General features: G+C 41.9%; 2 protein-coding genes across 14 annotated transcripts in view; one reads left to right on the forward strand and one right to left on the reverse strand.

The window, feature by feature from the left end:
* Window positions 1-19,570, reverse strand: part of CACNA1C (calcium channel, voltage-dependent, L type, alpha 1C subunit) — a 504,338-nt gene that overhangs the window by 474,852 nt on the left and 9,916 nt on the right. The window lies entirely within an intron of this gene.
* DCP1B (decapping mRNA 1B) overlaps window positions 15,576-19,570 on the forward strand; it is a 44,880-nt gene continuing 40,885 nt past the window's right edge. Inside the window, exons 1-3 of one of the 2 annotated variants that reach the window (XM_014937312.1) lie at window positions 15,576-15,787; window positions 16,757-16,797; window positions 19,319-19,446. In XM_014937312.1, the coding sequence (XP_014792798.1) occupies window positions 15,629-15,787; window positions 16,757-16,797; window positions 19,319-19,446 (328 nt within the window). In that variant the 5' untranslated portion in view covers window positions 15,576-15,628. Of the gene's footprint in view, window positions 15,788-16,060; window positions 16,225-16,756; window positions 16,798-19,318; window positions 19,447-19,570 lie in introns of those variants that run through there. The other variant, XM_014937313.1, reaches the window with a different exon arrangement.

Raw genomic sequence — 19,570 nt, forward strand, 5'->3', positions numbered from 1 at the left:
TCTTTCAGCCTGTCTTCATAGGAGAGGTGCTCCAGCCCCCCATCATGTTTGTGGCCCTCCTCTGGACTCGCTCCAAGAGGTACACATCCCTGTTATGTTGGAGTTCCCAGAACAGTCTGAACACAGTAATTTTTAAACTACATCACAGCCATTTGGAGATAGCCATATTGTGATTTTGTACTCCAGACCAAAATGTAATCCTTCTTCATAAGCAAGAACTTGTTGATGGTCCAATGAAAGTGACTAATGAAAATGAATTTTCCATCAAATATAGTGGGACAAAGACTGTTCTTGCATTTGCATCTCTGGCAGAATGTGTTGATGGTCCAATTAATTAAAAGCTGAAAAATTTGGGAATTAAGTTTGGGACACAAAACTCAACTGTTACAATCATCCTGCAGCTGCAGATTATCAGCTGTTCTTCTAGGACGCTAAACACCTCTATAAGCCTGGGCTTTTAATGATCAAATTATTCAGTTTTATTTACCAGTAAGCTGATGTCCTTCTTTTTGACAGTACCTTCATGAATATCCTAGCCTCAAAAAGGGGAAAAACCGCAACTATATGAAAAGCAGGAAATACTTCCAATTATGAATCTGTGCATATAGATGATGTACAGTAATAATATAGATAATGAGGTTCCCCTTTTATAACTTGTTGCACTTTCATGTTTTTAACATAACAAGGAGTATATTCCAATTATAAGGTTAAATATCTTGAGATTTAATATTCGGTGCAAGAAAGTGTTACAAGATGGATCCGGTTGTGTTAAGTGTACACCATGAAACTAATAAGTTTTGTTTCTGAAGCTTTATATCCTTTCCAACATGCAATAGCTTGCACTATATCATGTCCTAGTTTCACCTCTAAGTTTATACCATGTATGTGTATAGTTGACAAATTTCTAGTGTTCTGTACAGTCATAAACTTCAAGTTTCAAATCATAAAAAACACTTCCCCCCGTCATTTGCTTCTCTTTACTTCATTTAGGATGAGTAAGTGAAGCAAACTGATCATTTGCACAGTCTTTTTCCTCATGCAACACATGAAATATCATCTTAAAAATCAATCATTTGCATAAGAATTTGCACATGACCAGAAAACCCTTTTCTAAACTAGTTTGACAAAGGTTACTAACTACTCTGAACAGCCACATACAACAGAATATTCAAATACATGTACAACATTCCTTGGAATACTATGTGTAAAAAAATTCCTACTATTTGGTTCCTTGGACTTCTCCTCTCCAATGCACATACCCTAACAGCATGTTGTGCCTGGATCCCAAAAAGTCATCTTGATGGCTCCTTTTAGTCCACTTCCCTGGAATAACACCCTCTCATACAAGGCCAGCATGCACTTTTGAGCCATCCTATCCTGGACAACTCAACAGTTGACTGTGTACAGTAAAGTCAGTTCACTTTCACAGAACAAACACTGATACCTGATCTTATTAGCCTTTTTACTCTCCTGAGAATCTTTATGTAACGTTGCATTAGTAGCCTTTACTAAATTAGAAAACCAAAAGGGAAGATAAATCAATATGAATGTACGTTTGCTGATATTGATTTTTCCCCTCATAGTCAGCATGGGAATACTGTGGCTCCTATTAATATAAGGAGTGGGAGAGCTTTAAACGGTTCTGTCTAGATAATTACCCAGTAGTTTTGGAAACTTATTCAAACTTTTTTAGTCTGTAATTTTGAACTAGACATTTCATGAAATCAAATCCTTCTCATGAACAGTCACGTTAACACGTTGATGACAACTTCTTGATGAAGATTATCAATGAGATGACTAGGAGGGGCATTCAACCTGTTACTCATGGCAAGGGATGAAGAGGTGGGCAATGTGAAGGTCAAGGGCAGCCTAGCTGCAGCAAACATGATATTCTGTAGTTCAACATCCTGAAAGAAGTGAGCAAGAGAAAGTTCTGGAATCATAGTTCTGGAATTTAGGATATATTTCAGCTTGTGTAGTAATGTTCTGAGGGGGATCCCACAGAAGACTGTCCTGCAGGGTGAAGTGGCCCAGGACAGATCACTGGTCCTCACAGACCTGCTTTTCAGTGCACAGAATCAGGTCATTCTGGTAGGCAGTACTGAAGCAAGCATGATGGAAATCTAGTATGGATGAACAAGGAATTCCTATCTGGGCTCAAATACAAAAGAGAAAGCATTAAGAAGGTGGAAGCAGCAACAGGGTACCCAGGAAGAATACACAGACATGGCCCAAGAATGCAGGGCTGGAGTCAGGAAAGGCAAATTTCAGATGAAGCTGGAAATAAGTAAGAGATATGAGAGGCAAGTAGGGCTTCTGTAAGCATGCTGGCAGCAAAGGGAAGGCTGAGAAGAATGTAGACCCACAGCTCAGTCTGGCAGGAAACTAGTCACAAAGGACACAGGTAAGGCTCAGATACTCAGTGACAGTTTTGCCTTAGGTTCTGTTATGTTCTGTCATCCCAGAAGGCATATTCAAGAACACAAAGGACAAAAAGGAACAGCCAGACTGGACTTACCAGAGGCAAACATGACTAGCTTTTATGGTGAGAGGACCAGCTCTGTGGACGGGTGGAGAGTGATGTGTGTCACTTACCTTGACTTTAGCAAGGCCGTTGAAAATCTCCCATAATATTTTATCACCAAATTATAGAGATGTGGACTGGATAATTAAGAAGGATGAGAATTTCCCTGGACTGGCATGTTCAAAGGTTTGTGATCAGCAATGCAAAGTCCTATTGGTGGCCCTCGGGTATTGAAATTGGGGGCAATACTTGTAACACCTTTATTAACAAATCACTATCAGAGGGAGCACGCTCTCAGCTAACTTGTGGATGATACCAAACAGGGGGAGAAGTCAATACACTGGAATTCAAAGCTGCTATCTGTCAGCAAGTAGCATGTCCTGGCTGTGAAGAAAGCCAACCACATCCTGAACCTAATTAGCAAGAATGTTACCAGCAGGTCACAGGGAAGTCATCCTGTGAGACCACAACTGGAGTTGTCTCTCCCAATCTAGTTTTGGGCTACCCAGTACAAGACACTGACACGCTGGAGGAAGTCCAGAGCCTCTAAGAAAATGAGGGGGCTGAAATACATGACATATGAGGACAGGTTGAGAGAACTGGGCTTGTTAAGCCTGAAGAAGAGATGACTAAGGTAGACCTTATTGCTGTCTTCAGGTTTTCAAGGGAAGGGTACAAAGAAGTTGGTACCAGCCTCTTGTCTTTTCACTATGTACCTCTGACAAATCACAAAGGAGTAAATTCCAATTAGGCATAAGGAAAATAATATTCATTGTGAGAGTGGTAAAACACTGGAACAGGTTGCCCAGAAATGCTGTGGAATCTCCAATCCTGTTGCTACTGCTTTTGCTTTAAATCAAAGATCTGTTCAGAGTCACTGTTATGGAAAAGGCAAATTTGGGATCTGTTTTTCTGTTACTGTAGCGGTTTAAGTACATTATTCTTATTCACAGATCAAAGATCATATTCTCAGGACACCTGCAAATCAATAAAACTACAAACTTAACATGGTTATAATTCTCTCCTAGCATAGCAAGTTGGATTTGCCATGTGAAAGGAAAAACCCATAAGCCAAGCCATCTTATTCGCTTACACTGAATGCAAATGGAGTCATCATTGATGGAATTAATGCAGATGATAAACCAAATGCTAGAGGAAATCCAACTTCAGAAAAGCTTTAAAATTTTCAAACAATGAAATAAGGTAGTGACACGTGAGCCCCTCTCCCCTCTTAGGCCTGTTTGGTTTTTGGGTTTATGTATACAAACATACATACACATACTACTGAAAGCTCAGACAAAACAGCTTGGTTTATATAATTTGTGCAAACAGCAATATCCAAGATAGAATGCTAAAAATAGTACCTTACGCCTTTTCCTCCCTCTATATCCTAAACCACATTTCAAGCAGCAGTCTCTATTGAAACACAGTTGCTTTTAGGATAAAATCTAATTGCTATTTATCAGTTGGAATTAATGATACTAAGACATTTGAAAATTTTAGACTGTATCATCTCTGTTGGAACTGTACAGGAGACTTTTGCATCTTATGGCAACTGTTGCCAAGTAGTAGGGAAAACAGATGCTTTCTAGCAGGTTTTAGCCTTTCAAAAATGCTTCCTTTGTCTTTACAACATTTGTCTTGATGGTCAACCAACTTCTCCTACAACTCTTAAGTCTATGTCCCTTTCTTCCTTAAGCAGGCAGAGAAAATGCCTCTTGTTCTGTATCCCTCAGAAACCACTCAGAGACAAAGAGACAGAAAATTTATGTGATGCTGTATCTGGTTCCTAATTGCTCAGCGTTGCATGAGGAAAGACTCTCCATACGTTCTGTTCCATAACAGCAGACACTTCCAACTAGGTCATGTCACAAGCAGCAATTAAAGTGACCTAAAAAAAGGTTGTGGCATAAGGGCAGCTTCCAGTAATGACGGCACACAGTTTACCCATCCTTGTGCTCAGCATTTCATTCCATTAAAACCTCAAAAAACTCCTCTTACACTCCTTCCAGTTATAAAATCTACCTGAATTTTTCTGCTCCAAGACCTACACAACCATGTCCTTTCCATTTCCTTTTATTCCTAGCAGGTGTCTCATTTTAGCTGCAAGCCTCCTTCAGTTTTCCCCATACTAATCCTGCCTTCCACTCCACCATGGCAAGCCTTATCCCACCTCAGCTCTGCCTCCTGTAGTCCACCCCATTCTTCCTGGTTCTTCTGTCCCCTCATCTCATCACCTGTGACTCCACATGCATCCTTCCTCCCCAGTCTGTATGCTCATGTATTATATCAGCAATAGCACAATGCTATCACTAGTTCTCTTCCAATCCTTAACCCTCCTTAATAATCCAAGATACCAAGTTGTCTCCTGCATTTTCTCCCCACCCCCCCTTTTTCTTTCTGATTCAGAGATGAAACCAAACCGCTAGCCCTTGCATCAAAAAGGGGGAAAAAAATCATATTGATTAGAATAAGGACTAATGGAGTCATTTAAGATGTTAAGGTCCTGTTTAACAGAGTGCATCCTCAGCAAGTTTGCAAGTGACACAAACTAGGAGGAGTGGCTGATATACCAGCGTCACGCTGCCATCCAGAGCAACCTCAACAAGTTGAAGAAATGGGTCAATAGGAACCTCATGAAGGGAAATGCAAAGTCCTGCACCTGGGGAGGAACAACCCCATTCACCAGTATATGCTGGGGGCCACCCAGCTAGACAGCAGCTTGGCAGAAAAGGACCTGGGGATCCTGGTGGACATCAGGTTGAACATGAGCTAGCAATGTGCTCCCACTGCAGAGAAGGCAAACAGTACCATGGGCTGCATTAGGCAAAGTGTTGCCAGCAGGTCAAGTTAGGTGATCCTTCCCTTCTGCTCAGCACTGGGGAGGCCACATCTGGATTACTGGACTCCTCAGTACAAGAGAGATATGGAGGTACTGGAGAGAGTCCAGCAAAGGACCAAAAGATGATTAAGGATCTGAGGCATCTCTCCAATGAGAAAAGGCTGAGACAGCTGGGACTGCTCAACCTAGAGATGAGAAGGCTCACAAGGATCTTAGCAATATATATAAGTTCTGAGAGCACCATGAAACACATTGTATTATCTGATCTTTTAGTAACTGAACTCCCTCAGAAGCCACATAAAACTGTTTCAGAAAGATCTTTCCATAAAGCTGAATAGCAAGTCAAGAGTAAATAATAGAAGAACCCAACAAAAGTGTCCTTAACCTGTTTTAGCTTTACATGGTCTTGTTAGGTTTACTACTGCCTAAACACCACAGCAATTTCATTGCAGATCACCAAGCAAGTTCAGCTGAAGATCATATTTATAAGATTAATTTAGGATGATAATTAAATTCACGTATTTGGGGGAAAAAAGCAGGAAAAATAAGAGGAAGAAAACTTGGCCATACTGTTTCTGGAAGTTTCTTTCAAAAATCCACGTAGTTCATGTTTCTGTCAAGCAAGGTAATATGCCTGTAAATTTAATCTGACAGAAGACATAGCACAGCATCACCAGGAAATGACAAAATCGGATTGTAGGAGAGGGACTGCCAAACACCTTCACAGCTCTCAGAATTCACTGGGGGAAACAAATTCACACAAGTGTAATAAACCCAGACTCAGATACCCACTGGAGATTTGTGGTGCTAATACCTTTAGTTTCCACTTCAAAATCTCATTCAAAGTGCTTAAATCTTCTCTTGGTTGCCTGCTGGAAGGTGCCTTTGCCCAAATCCATCCCTCCTAAAAGACAGGGATAGACTGCATTCATTGTTTCCAAGGGCAACACTTCAAATGTTATCAAATTTTATCTTCTGGTGCAGTTACACAAATCTGAGCCCCTTTTCCTACCCAAGCTTTTCTTCCCATAGCCACAAAACCTAGAGCAACACAAATAATCAAAATGAAAGAATAAAATCAAAATGAAGCATTAATAAATTTCAGGAAGAAGTAAACAATTGTATTTAAGGCATAGAGGTGATCACGGATCCTTATCGCAACATGCTGCATGACAAAAGAAAAGGGTCAATTTTCAGTTTGAAAGGCAGTCTCACCAGTATATGCTGGGGGCCACCCAGCTAGACAGCAGCTTGGCAGAAAAGGACCTGGGGATCCTGGTGGACATCAGGTTGAACATGAGCTAGCAATGTGCTCCCACTGCAGAGAAGGCAAACAGTACCATGGGCTGCATTAGGCAAAGTGTTGCCAGCAGGTCAAGTTAGGTGATCCTTCCCTTCTGCTCAGCACTGGGGAGGCCACATCTGGATTACTGGACTCCTCAGTACAAGAGAGATATGGAGGTACTGGAGAGAGTCCAGCAAAGGACCAAAAGATGATTAAGGATCTGAGGCATCTCTCCAATGAGAAAAGGCTGAGACAGCTGGGACTGCTCAACCTAGAGATGAGAAGGCTCACAAGGATCTTAGCAATATATATAAGTTCTGAGAGCACCATGAAACACATTGTATTATCTGATCTTTTAGTAACTGAACTCCCTCAGAAGCCACATAAAACTGTTTCAGAAAGATCTTTCCATAAAGCTGAATAGCAAGTCAAGAGTAAATAATAGAAGAACCCAACAAAAGTGTCCTTAACCTGTTTTAGCTTTACATGGTCTTGTTAGGTTTACTACTGCCTAAACACCACAGCAATTTCATTGCAGATCACCAAGCAAGTTCAGCTGAAGATCATATTTATAAGATTAATTTAGGATGATAATTAAATTCACGTATTTGGGGGAAAAAAGCAGGAAAAATAAGAGGAAGAAAACTTGGCCATACTGTTTCTGGAAGTTTCTTTCAAAAATCCACGTAGTTCATGTTTCTGTCAAGCAAGGTAATATGCCTGTAAATTTAATCTGACAGAAGACATAGCACAGCATCACCAGGAAATGACAAAATCGGATTGTAGGAGAGGGACTGCCAAACACCTTCACAGCTCTCAGAATTCACTGGGGGAAACAAATTCACACAAGTGTAATAAACCCAGACTCAGATACCCACTGGAGATTTGTGGTGCTAATACCTTTAGTTTCCACTTCAAAATCTCATTCAAAGTGCTTAAATCTTCTCTTGGTTGCCTGCTGGAAGGTGCCTTTGCCCAAATCCATCCCTCCTAAAAGACAGGGATAGACTGCATTCATTGTTTCCAAGGGCAACACTTCAAATGTTATCAAATTTTATCTTCTGGTGCAGTTACACAAATCTGAGCCCCTTTTCCTACCCAAGCTTTTCTTCCCATAGCCACAAAACCTAGAGCAACACAAATAATCAAAATGAAAGAATAAAATCAAAATGAAGCATTAATAAATTTCAGGAAGAAGTAAACAATTGTATTTAAGGCATAGAGGTGATCACGGATCCTTATCGCAACATGCTGCATGACAAAAGAAAAGGGTCAATTTTCAGTTTGAAAGGCAGTCTACTTAGTAAACAAATATCTCATTGATATTTGCTAAACAAATAAATCCAGTAAAAAAACAAAAATGATCACCCAAAGCCTTATACCAAAATGGAAAGACCATACTATTATAAGCAAGTCAGGTGATCTCACATTAAAAGACATGTACAATAGCTTTTAAGCCTAACTTTAACCAGAGAACATACATTTGGGAGAACCTTCAGAAGCTCTTACCACTTGCAGGAGCAGATATGGAACAGCCATTAGCATCACAAGAATTTCCCCAGTAAATTCGCATGGGCAGCCATCAAAAATACAAAAGGCTGGGGCAGCATTTGAGGCTGAAACCCCCCTTGGGTTTCTTGCTTGGTTATTTTCATTTTAAGGATCTGTCCTTCTATCATTTATCCGTTGTAGCTCTCCAGAATTCACTATTGCTACAACACTCTAACTTCATTTATTCATGCTATGTAGAAAGCTATGAAATCCTTTATCAGTCTTTAATAAACACCAACATTCTTCATTAAAAAAAAAAAACCAACCACCAACACACAAACCAAAAAAAACCCTAACAAAGCCTAAGAAGATACTTCTGTCAGCTGAGAAGGCAATAATGCAAATTCTCTTCATAGAGTAACGCTGTAACAGCTATAATAGTTATTCAGAGCTTGTCCTTACTTCACCAAGAAACTCAGAAAAAAAACCAACAAAAAACCTATTATTTGAATATACAGAACTCATTTTCATAAAAAGATACTTTGACACCACAGGCACAACTCCCTGACCACACTCAGCCCACATACTCCACCAGCCTTGCTACCAGCTTCTTTGCAACAGCAACTCTAGCACATCTTGGTGATGATTCCATTCCCTTAATATGGAAATAGCTCCTATGCCAGGTGAGGTGTAAAAATGAGGTCCTGACTTAATGTAATTATCTAATAGAACCTTTCCTATTAGGAATTAATTAAATGAAGCCACCTTCTCTGTAACTAGTTGGAAATAGTCCTTTTAGAGCTACAGGTGTTTGTGATTCTGCCAAATTAAATGGTGATTACCAGAAAGATGTGGCTGGAAAGGTATTACCTCAGGTGAGATATAATTACTATTATATCTTATTAACTTACAGGAAATAGCAGGAATGCCCTATTCTCATCAGTGTTTTGGTGGTTTGGTTAGTCAATCAACTGTGTAAAGAATGTAGCTGATGAATAAAAACAGTTTATGGCAGCTTATCAGGATAGCAATAAGGTAATGGCTATCAATCAACAATAGTGGCAACAAAATTACTGAAAAACTCAAATCTGGAGCAAAATGGTTGCCTTCTCATAATAAAATCCAGTGTCATTTTTTTAAAATTGCAATTCAAGTAGTATTGGGTTGACAGTAAAGAAACTTCTAAAGTTAAACCTTATGAGAAATATTACTGCAGGAAGTCAGCAATTTTTGTGACATTTGATTTTTGCTACATTAAATAAACCAAGAAGGTGAAAAAAGCCAACAAGTTTTGACAGTATTTTTTCTTTGTTATAGCAGGAAAATCAACAATGTACGTTTAGAACATTATCAGCATTAGGGAGAAACTGGAAGATGTAATCTGGAATTTCATTAAGAGATCTGACAGAATGGTGCTCACAATTGTATAGTTATAAAAATCAGGCAAAGTTTATGACAAAGGTAACACCTTTTATTGTATCTAGAATAACTGGAAATAAATATTCCACACACAAAAATCTTTCTTCAGTTTATCATTTTCTTATTTCTGCTCTACTGAAAGATAAGACACTGAAATCCTATAGTCCCTTAAAACATTTTAAATCTAGCACTGACAAAAATCAGATTTTTTTACTGATTAAATGTACACAAGAAAGATTTTATTATTTTTTTTGCTGTAAAACACTATAAATCAATGCAATTATATTGGTACAGCCTCTCCCTTCCTCCTCCTGTGATAGTCTTTTCCAGGTATTAAAGTACTTTTCCACCTCAGATTATGCCTTCTGAAAAGTGATTAAAGCTAAATCAAAAATTCTTCACTCCAAAAGAAGAGTATCTACATAGGAAGTTAGAAAGAAAGAACTGTAGTTCAATTAATGATAATAGGGAACTTTTCTTTAGCTCTCCTCCAGCTAGGCCACTGTCAGAAGCTGGGCCTATAAAAGGGTAAAGCTCAGCATCTTGCAAATAAATTTACAGCAAAAGTGTAGAGTTACTTACTAACAGAATCACTTAAAAAATATAAGTCAAAGAAAGAAACAGTCTTTTGTAAAAAACCAGTCTCTTACATGCAGAAAAAAGCCAACCTTCAACTGAAAATCATAGTAAATTATATTAATTATTTCATACACAGTGTGTGTAATATCAGAATTTCAAAACCAACAATGCCAAAGAATACTACTCCATTCTTGTGTGGACTAACATTTGCAGAAAATCTGAAAGCGGTCTCATAAACTTCACCAGGGAGCAACATTACAGACACACACGTGCATGCTAATAACTTAATGCACTGGGGTTTATTTGGGGGTGGGAGGGGGGGGAGAGCTGTTTTGAATTGGAATGAAAATAACCAGATTTAGTTTTAGCGCAGAGAAATTTTTTTAATAACAGCACCAGATGAAACTATACAGTCTGATCCTATACTCATTAAGGAACCTTTAGCAAGTAATAAATTACTAACAAAAGACTAAAATTGCTTTAACCATTGGGGCTGGAGTTAAGAAGTGGTCCAACAGTACAACCAATAATTTCAATTTTTGAGCATGAGGAAAGAACTCTAAAGCTTGCTACTGAGAGCCTGTAATAAATGTGGGCTGAAAAGACCGTACATTTCAACAGTGTCTGGGAAGGGATGGAGCTAGCTTCCAGCACAAACCACAGGGGCACTGGTTCCCAACTGGAAAGGAGTACCTTACTGCAAGGTTGTGAGCATGTCCCCAGCAATATGTGGAGCATGGGTAACCAAGTCTTGGGGGATCATCCTGGCTCCACAAGAGCAACCCACTGTTGCCCCCAAAGCCGACGTGCCGGAAAGCACCATGAAAAGATATTTAAGTGGCCCTGGATGGAGTAAGAGGAGCTTATTAATACTGCCCCAGCATCCTTTCTGCTAGCAGGGGAGTCAGTGGTGCCACCAGTCAGAGTGAGAAGAAAATTCTGGCAGTCTTGGGGAAGGAATAAAAAGGAAAAGGCAACTACCATGCAATAAGAACTCCAAAAGAGTTCAAATGATTCAAGGACTGGAGCATCTCCCTTATGAGGAGAGGCTGAAAGAGCTGGGACTCTTTAGTCTGGAGAAGAGAAGGCTGAGGGGAGACCTTATTAATGCTTACAAGTATCTCAAGGGCGGGCTGAGGGAGGAGGGAACCAAACTCTTTTCAGTAGTTGCCAGTGAGAGAACAAGGGGCAACGGGCACAAGTTGGAACATAAAGGGTTCCACTTGAATATGAGGAAGAACTTTTTCACTGTGAAGGTGACAGAGCCCTGGAACAGGCTGCCCAGGGAGGGTGTGGAGTCCCCTTCTTTGGAGATTTTCAAGCCCCGCCTGGATGCAGTCCTGAGTAACATGCTCTGACAAGCTCTGGGTGGTCCTGCTTCAGCAGGGGAGTTGGACTAGATGATCTCTATGGTCCCTTCCAACTCTAAAAATTCAGTGAAATTCAGTGAAAAGGGCTTGAGATGAGGAAGTGAAGCAAATGAGGTTCTCAATACTGCATTTTCTCAAGTGATTCCTGCTGTTTATTAAAAAAAAAAATGCTGCTCAGAGAAAGGACTGAATGTGAACAGGTAAGAAAGCAGTCAGACGAGGCTGTGATCTCAGCAGCAGTATGAACACTTGTTTTTCCATCAGTTCATTTCCCCAGTCTGACTGGTTCACACTGTGGCCACATACGCACCTGTGTCAATACGGTACCAAGGTGCCAGAATGGCAGGACCGAATGGCTGGGACCTGGGGCAGGGGTTGTGTACACCCCGCGGTGCCATCAAATATATCCACATAAAATCATATCCTCAGTGCCGAACATCTGCTGTAAGAGGCCTGGCTTAGCCTTTAGAAGTGCCATAGATTCTTCAATTTGAAACAAAGGCTTAATATCTGTTTGAACAATCCTCGAGAAAAAGGTTTGGCCTAACCATCTTAATGTTTATTATTAACAGAGACCTTAAGAACATCACACTGTGTGGATTTTGCTTTAAATCAGTCTGGATATTACCTACACAAAATCCCTTTCATACTGTGTCAAAAGCATAGGTGTGGTTTTTTTAACAGAATAGTATCCAGGTGGGTGGAAGACAAAAATGTGACATTCTAATTATATACTTCATGAAATTATGACATTTTGAAAGCTAGAAAATTACTTTGTTTCATAAACAAATTACAGCAAAATCATTCTAACTCTGTTTGACAGTTATTATGGACTACTGGATTACCGACTGTAAGCAAATAACTGCAGTTTCAGGAATCAACCTTTTTAAGCTGTGACATTTTTTGCTAAAACGTCATTAACTTTTTAGATGCAGTGAGAATTCACAGTGTTTCTCTTCTTAACAAGATCTTGTTTCATTGGAAAATTTTTAGTCTACTATCAAGTGATCCCATAAAGCAGGGCAGAACTAATGGCTTTATTAAGTACCTTTACTTCAGGCTAAATGGAAGGAGCAATTACATCCCACTTATATAGCAAAACAGCTGGAACCAGCAGAAGCTACCTCTCAGTGCAACAGAAAATATAAAAAGGCCTGCCCAGAAGCTTGACAGGTTCGCTGACACAAAACACACGGCTAGGGAACTGTCTGCCCAGCTATGTTAAGAAAGGCTTTCAGAATTCCAGGAGGGAGGTAGCTCTAAAGAAGCATCCACAAACTGGGCACCAAAAATAGACAGGCAACATTTTTTACAGGCCTACTTCAAGATATTTAACCTCACAGGTGGGTTTTCTTCCATGGAGCTCGAGGAAACAGGGCACTCTACAATCTTCCTATGTCAAGAGAAGGGCACAAGAGACACACTTGAGCTGGTCAGTCAGTCACTCTAACATAACAAACGTGCAAGGCTGCAAGTATTGCCTACTACTTGGCCTGACAAAAGGGGCAACAGAAACAAGGCAACTTGTAAAAGCTGAAAGACATCTTATTTGTGCTTCAAATATTTTTTTCAGTCGGAACAGGGCTGCAATACACCTTCAAAATTCTGTATACTGCTTTCTCCTAGCCTGTAAGAGTTATGAGTAACTATTTGCAGTTCAAATGAATAGCCTTTGAAATACAGTTTCTATAACACATTCTTCCTTACATGACTTTGCAATACATCCTCCCATCCTCCCCAACACCATCAGAAAAAAAAAAAAAAATTTTTTTTTTTTAAGTATTACTGTTGGAAGAAGAAAAGGCACCTGGGAAGGGAAATTCCAGGAGTGGGACTCCAAGAGTTTGACACTTCCATGCTTTGGTGACAAGTTATGACTTTTTGTAAGCAGAAGAATTGCCAAAGAATTGGAGATGAGATGGTAATGAGAAACTCCAGCACATGAGGAGAAATATGGTTAAGTGAGCCTGGAAACTGGGGACTGAGGACTATCCAATCAAGAAAAAGAAATGATTGTGCATCTGTCCACTGTTTGAGCAATGTGACTTATCTTCCCTACTTACTACTTTTTCTTTTTTTGCCATTTTACACTTTCTACACTGGTCATTTCCAGACCAAGGACAACAGTTTCCCTTGTCCACCACGAGCCCATGTATCTTTCTTGCTGTTACAGGATCTGTAAGTCAGCCAGAGGTTTGCAATAGAACTGCTTAGAGTCATTTTCCTAACATAAGTATACCAAAAACACTTTAAAACTTCTAAAGCTGTGTTTCATTACAGCCCCAACTGAAACAAGGTAGCGTTAGAGGAACTAAGAGTGAGATGGATTATAATAAAAGGGTACGTACAGAGGTTTCCTCTCCCACTATACGCTTGCAGAGCAAGCTGTAGGTCCTTAGTAACACAATTTTTAGTGGCCTTCTGGGCTACAACAAAACTTACACATTCTCTCTTGAGTCCCAAAGAAGAGTCTGTCTTTCTGTCCTTTCTGAGAGCATGCTCATTCCTAACTCCGCTCAAGAGACTCACTGTCCCTACATTTAACACTAGGAATTCCCAGATTGCTGTCTCTCAGTTCTCTCCTATCCCCACTTCACACTATGGAAGCTTTTTCACCCGGGCTTGCTCGTTTGCTCCTGGACCAGATACTACTGCTCGCTCTATCCCACAGGCTCCATCTGGCCTAGAGTGAAAAGGAGGGAAGAAAACAAAACAGTGGTCTTCATCCCTTATGTCCAGCTACTGCCCTTTTAAAAATGTTGTGTATTGCAAACCGACAAGATAGCATCCACTACCTTTGACTTTAGTTCTTCCAGGGTATCCCATTCTCTGGAAAGAAGTTATTGCTTCCTATTGCTTCCACATACAAAAGGTGGTAACTCCTTCCAAAATTGCTATGTTGGTCTGAGAGGTTGAAGAAAAAAAAATTTGCTCTTGCAGATGGTTCAGGCCGGATGGTTAGGCAAATCTTTCAAATGTATGTATTGAGTTTATCTGCATGCCACATACAGCTCAAGTATTTGCTGCAAACTGTTGTTATCAATAGCTTAATAATAAATATGTCTGTCTGACAGGAAAATATGGTAAGTAAATTCATGGTCTTGTCCATCTGTTCCTCTGCTGTTTGTGTATCTCCATATCATAGTATGCTTGTTTCTGTTTCAGCTGCTTGTCACGTGTACCTCTATATAATATATATATACACATATGAGGGCTGTTATGATGGCTTAGTTTGCACTTGTGTTCTTTTTCCCTTAAATTCCACGCAGAAGTCTGAGCGTATGCTGGCAAATACACACGCTGTGTGTTCATCGATCTGAACCAACTTCTCTTCCTGCTCGAGCGCCGTGTGTGACGCACAGCAGCGTGAGCACACAGGAAGCACCACCACACGTCCTGGCAGATACAGGTGCTTACAGACACACGTGATAAACTCTGCACAGCTTCACACACACTGTGCTCTGACCACTGGCACACCACCGTGCCCGAATGCCCCCGTGCATACATAAGGCCCAGCCTAGGTGGCTGCATCTCCACCTTGGCTCCCTGCTCTCCTGAGGCCACGTATACTTCTCCTGCTTCACTTAATGGGCATGTGGCGAGGGCACAGAGCTCCCTGCTCCACACAGCAAGTGCCCGTGTGCCTTGGCAGCCTGTCCCGCCCAGTTTGGCCGGTTCTCTTAGGCCTGCAGCCACGGGAACCATGTTGTTCCTCGCCCGCTCAGCTGCCAGTCTGGAAAGGAAGCCAGCCTGCGGCCTCCCCAGTGTCAAGGAAAGGCCTGAAAATGCAGGGTGCCAGCACCGAAGGAAAACCAACCCGCAGTGCCGGCTGGCTGCCGGAAGAGGCGCGGGGCCGCCGGCTGGCCCTTCCCGCCGGGGCGGGCCCCGCCAGGCCGCCCCTCAGCTTGCCCCGTCGCCAACGGCAACAATCCTGAGCCGGCGGCGCTCGGCGCTCGATTGCGGTGGCTGGGCTCCGACTCCCCCCGCCCACTCTCGTTCCGGCTGGGCGGGAGCGGAGGAGGCGGCGGGGAGTGTGGGGGAGAGCCGCCACCCCTTCCTCTCGGCGCTGGATTAGTTGTGCCTACTAGGAACTCCTGTGTTTGTTGTGGAGAGGCAAAATGGCGGCGGCGGTGGCCGGGGCCGGGGCCGCCCTGCTGGGCAAGGGGTTGGACATCAGCCTGGCGGCGCTGCAGCAGCACGACCCTTACATCAGCAGCATCGTGGACGTGGCCAGCCAGGTGGCGCTCTACACCTTCGGGCACCGCGCCAACGAGTGGGTACGTGGGGCCGCCCCCTTCCCCGCACCCGGGAGGGCAGGGGAGGGGAGGGAAGGGGCGGGGGCGAGGGGAGAGGCTCCACCCACTCCCGGAAGGGGCGGGGCTTCGGGGAGGCTCCGCCCCTCCCGTATGAGGGGGAAGGGGTGGGCGCCACAGTGGCTGAGGTGTGAGGGAGGTGGTGAGGGGGCTCCTTCGGCCAGGCCGGGTGTCCTGGGGTGCTCCCTTGCCAAGTTACCACAGCCAGGGGTGGTGCCTGGCGCAGGGTCTCTGGGGAGCATGGGGAGCCCCTGGGGAGCCTGAGGAGCCCCTGGGGAGCGGGTTTTGAAAGGCTTAGAGTGCTGTGAAAGTTCTGTCTCACAGGGCAGGGGCTGGGGTTTAAACCCTAGCGGGCCTCAGGGGCTCCTCTGCTACCTGAACATCTATAACGGAGCCAAAAGGTGTGTGAAAGCGTGCTAAAAATGCTACTTAAGATTTTTAAAATTAATTAACTTGGGGAGTCTCTGTGGTAATTTAACATCCTGGCTGTTTGCAGGTGGTTCTTGATTTGCTGTAATGGTGGGGCTCAGGTGAAGAACCTGTGCCATCTGCCTTCTGTGTGGTTTCCCCATTGCCTGTCCCCAGCATCTCCCCTGAGGGCAGGTGCTGTTTGGAAGCTGCTCTCCCTGAGCCTGGTCTGCAAATGGCCCTCAGGTGTAGCAGAGTTCATCCGGCACAGCATTTAATCTTGTGGTGTCGAGCCTTTAGCCTTTTCATATCTTGCCCGAAAACTTGGGCTGGCTGCAGGGTGACCTGTGCTAGCTGTAGTCTCTCACCACCAGCTGATGAAGTTGGGTTTAGTTATTTTTTCATGGCTTAGGTGAGAGAGATGTAATTGAGGGTATTGGTAAAACAGGGATAAAGTCGGGGGCTCGCTGATGGCTAGCAAAATGCTGCCCTGATTTCAACTTTCTTAACTTTGCTTTTCTTCAGGAGAAGACTGATGTGGAGGGAACACTGTTTGTTTACACAAGGTGAGGACCTAATATTTTAGTGTCTGCAGGTGAAACCTGTGGACATGGAAAAGCAAGCTCTGGTGGAGTGTGGCTGAATGAAGCCTTGTTCACGGGTGAAAAGAAACTGAAATTGACAGAGGCAAATGCAGGGAAGAAAACATTAGGAAGGAGACATCACCTTATATTGGGATAAGACTTCCAAATGTGATTTCAAACTTAATATGGGTAATCTATAGAAATCTGTTATGTTGTTTTAAATAGGATATGGCATTTGCAATTTCAAAGGTGTCTGAACAAGAAACAAATAGTGAAATAAATAACTGTGTTTCTTAAAGTGAGGGAATGCTAGAACTTATGAAGTATTGTGTTTCCTACTTAGGGAACTTTCATACTACCCCTGTCTGATTATTCATTTTCTATGCATATTTCATCCAAGGTTTTGGATGTCTTTAATGATTTCTTTTAGCAGCAGCTCTGGTTGTGGCTTTTCAGAGCGTTGGTTACATCAGTTATTCTACCATATACCTTAGATCTGTTATGAAGCCTGCCCTACGTTTGAGTTCCCACATTAGTGTCCCAACATTTCCCTGTGGCTGTTGTTAAAACCAGAAAATAATACAGTAAGTAGATTGTGCAGTAGTTGCTGGGATGGGACACCAAAGCAGAAACTTTCTCCTTCAACATTTATGTTGATGAAGATCTGGTAGGAGAACTGAGAAAGCAAGAGAATGTTTCGAGAAAGCGAGAGATGCTGCCTGTGTGAAGTTACAGGGAGGCCCAAGAGACTGTGAGCTTTGTGTAAAGTGGGAATGCTGGTTTTTTTGCAGCAGTGGAAATCGCCATCAGTAATTTTTCTAAGTTGTTTTCAGGTAAGTGTAGATAAGATGCTTTTATAATTACCACTACAAGAGGAACTGGCCCTTAGTTGTGCTAGCAGTAGGTGGAGGTGGCTAGTTGCGTACTACAAAACAGAAGTTTTTTCTCTGGTATGTTGGTTTTAAAACTCTAAAACTGACAACATGAAGCCTGGCACTTTAGCAACTGGCATCTTTCACTGTTCTTTTTGTTGGCTGAGGAAGTTTCCATTTACAGCAGAGGTTGCTACCCTGCCTGCCCTGTAGGCAACGGTATGGAACAGGTTATGAGCTGTAAGTAACATCATACGTTGCCCTCCCCGTCAGTTTTAACTTTAATTTCCTGTGGCTTTGAACAAAGTCATAAAAATCTTGTGGAAAAAACATAGCCAACAGATCATAGGTTAGAGACCGCTGGTGTTGCCTTTGTTGCTTGTTGTTGCTGCTATGACAATGTAGAGTAGTGTGACCATTTTACTTGAAATGACCTATTTAACACCTATCTCAATTTTGCAAATTCTGAGGAATGGTTGAAAACTCAGACTCTGACTAGGTTAAAACCAGTGGAAGTGGACTGGTTTTTTGGTTTTTTGTTTCTTGATTGAGTTTTTTTAAGTGAAGTACTGACTGTTGGAAACAAGGATTCTTACTAAGAGTTCCACTTCTGTGTAATTTTCTGTGGACACCAGTCCACGCAGGTTCCTGTGCTTTGGATTTCCTAGAAAAATCCATCCACCAGCAATTACCAGAGATGGCACTTGTACCAAATGTTTAGCCTTCGTCTTTTCCTTTATTGTCATACTTAGTTTGAAAGGAATATCTCCTGCCAGAATCGCGATAGGTTTAATAGCTCACATTAATAAAAGTTATTTAACTGACTTGAAGTTTAACCCCCATGAACGAGCATAATGATTTAGAGTCATGGAGTGGTTTGGGTTGGAAAGGACCTTTAAGGATCATCTAGTCTGACCTCCTGCTGCGGGCAGGTACGTCTTTCATTAAATCAGGTTGCTCAAAGCCCCACCCAGCCTGACCCTGAGTACTTTCAATGATGGGGCATCCACAGCTTCTCTGAGCAACCTGTTCCAGTGTGTCAACACCCTCACTTTTGTTCTTCTGCTTTAGATGATGTGGAAAATCCTATCTGGAATGACTGTCACTGTCTGCAGTTGTTAACCTGAGTGTTAAAAAATTTACTTGCTCTGACCCATGACTAAATCATTCTAATTGCTGTTTTTGATGCCAGCAAGAAACTGTAGGGTAGATGGTTGGGTAACTTGATGCTGATGGTCTCTAACATCTTGCATGTTCAGAAGTTCAGAAGAAGCCTTACAACTTGGAGTGAAAAAACAGACATGCAGATATCATTGATTATACTGTGACTGAATCACTGGACCTCCAATGGTAGTGTCACCAATATGACATACTCTCTGGAGCTATTGTGAGACCAGTGGTGTGTCTGTTATTTCTCATACATAATGTAGGGTTTTGGCATAATTAAAAGGATCACACAAAACACTGCAAGGGTCAATTGTTATTTGCTTGGCAACGAGATTAGATTTTTGTAGTGTCTCTTAAAAATAAAATTTTTTAAAAAAACTATTTTGGAGAACTATACAACAAAGAAATTCTAGTAATTTCTTTTATTCCTTGACTTCATGTGATTTCTAATTGATAATTTTCAGATCAGCTTCTCCAAGGCATGGCTTCACAATTATGAACAGACTGAGCATGGAAAATCGAACAGAACCTATTACTAAAGACCTGGATTTCCAGCTGCAGGACCCTTTTCTACTGTACAGAAATGCCAGATGTAAGTATGTGATATGTCGCGTTAAATACTGAAGAAGTCAGCTCCTCTTCAGAGTCTGTTCTTGGTTAAGGCTGTCTAAACGATTATGCTTTAGCTTTCAAGGGCTGAAACTAGATGGATAACA

Source organism: Calidris pugnax, unplaced genomic scaffold (genome assembly GCF_001431845.1).
Source record: "Calidris pugnax isolate Ruff unplaced genomic scaffold, ASM143184v1 scaffold1, whole genome shotgun sequence".
NCBI classification, from domain to species: domain Eukaryota; kingdom Metazoa; phylum Chordata; class Aves; order Charadriiformes; family Scolopacidae; genus Calidris; species Calidris pugnax.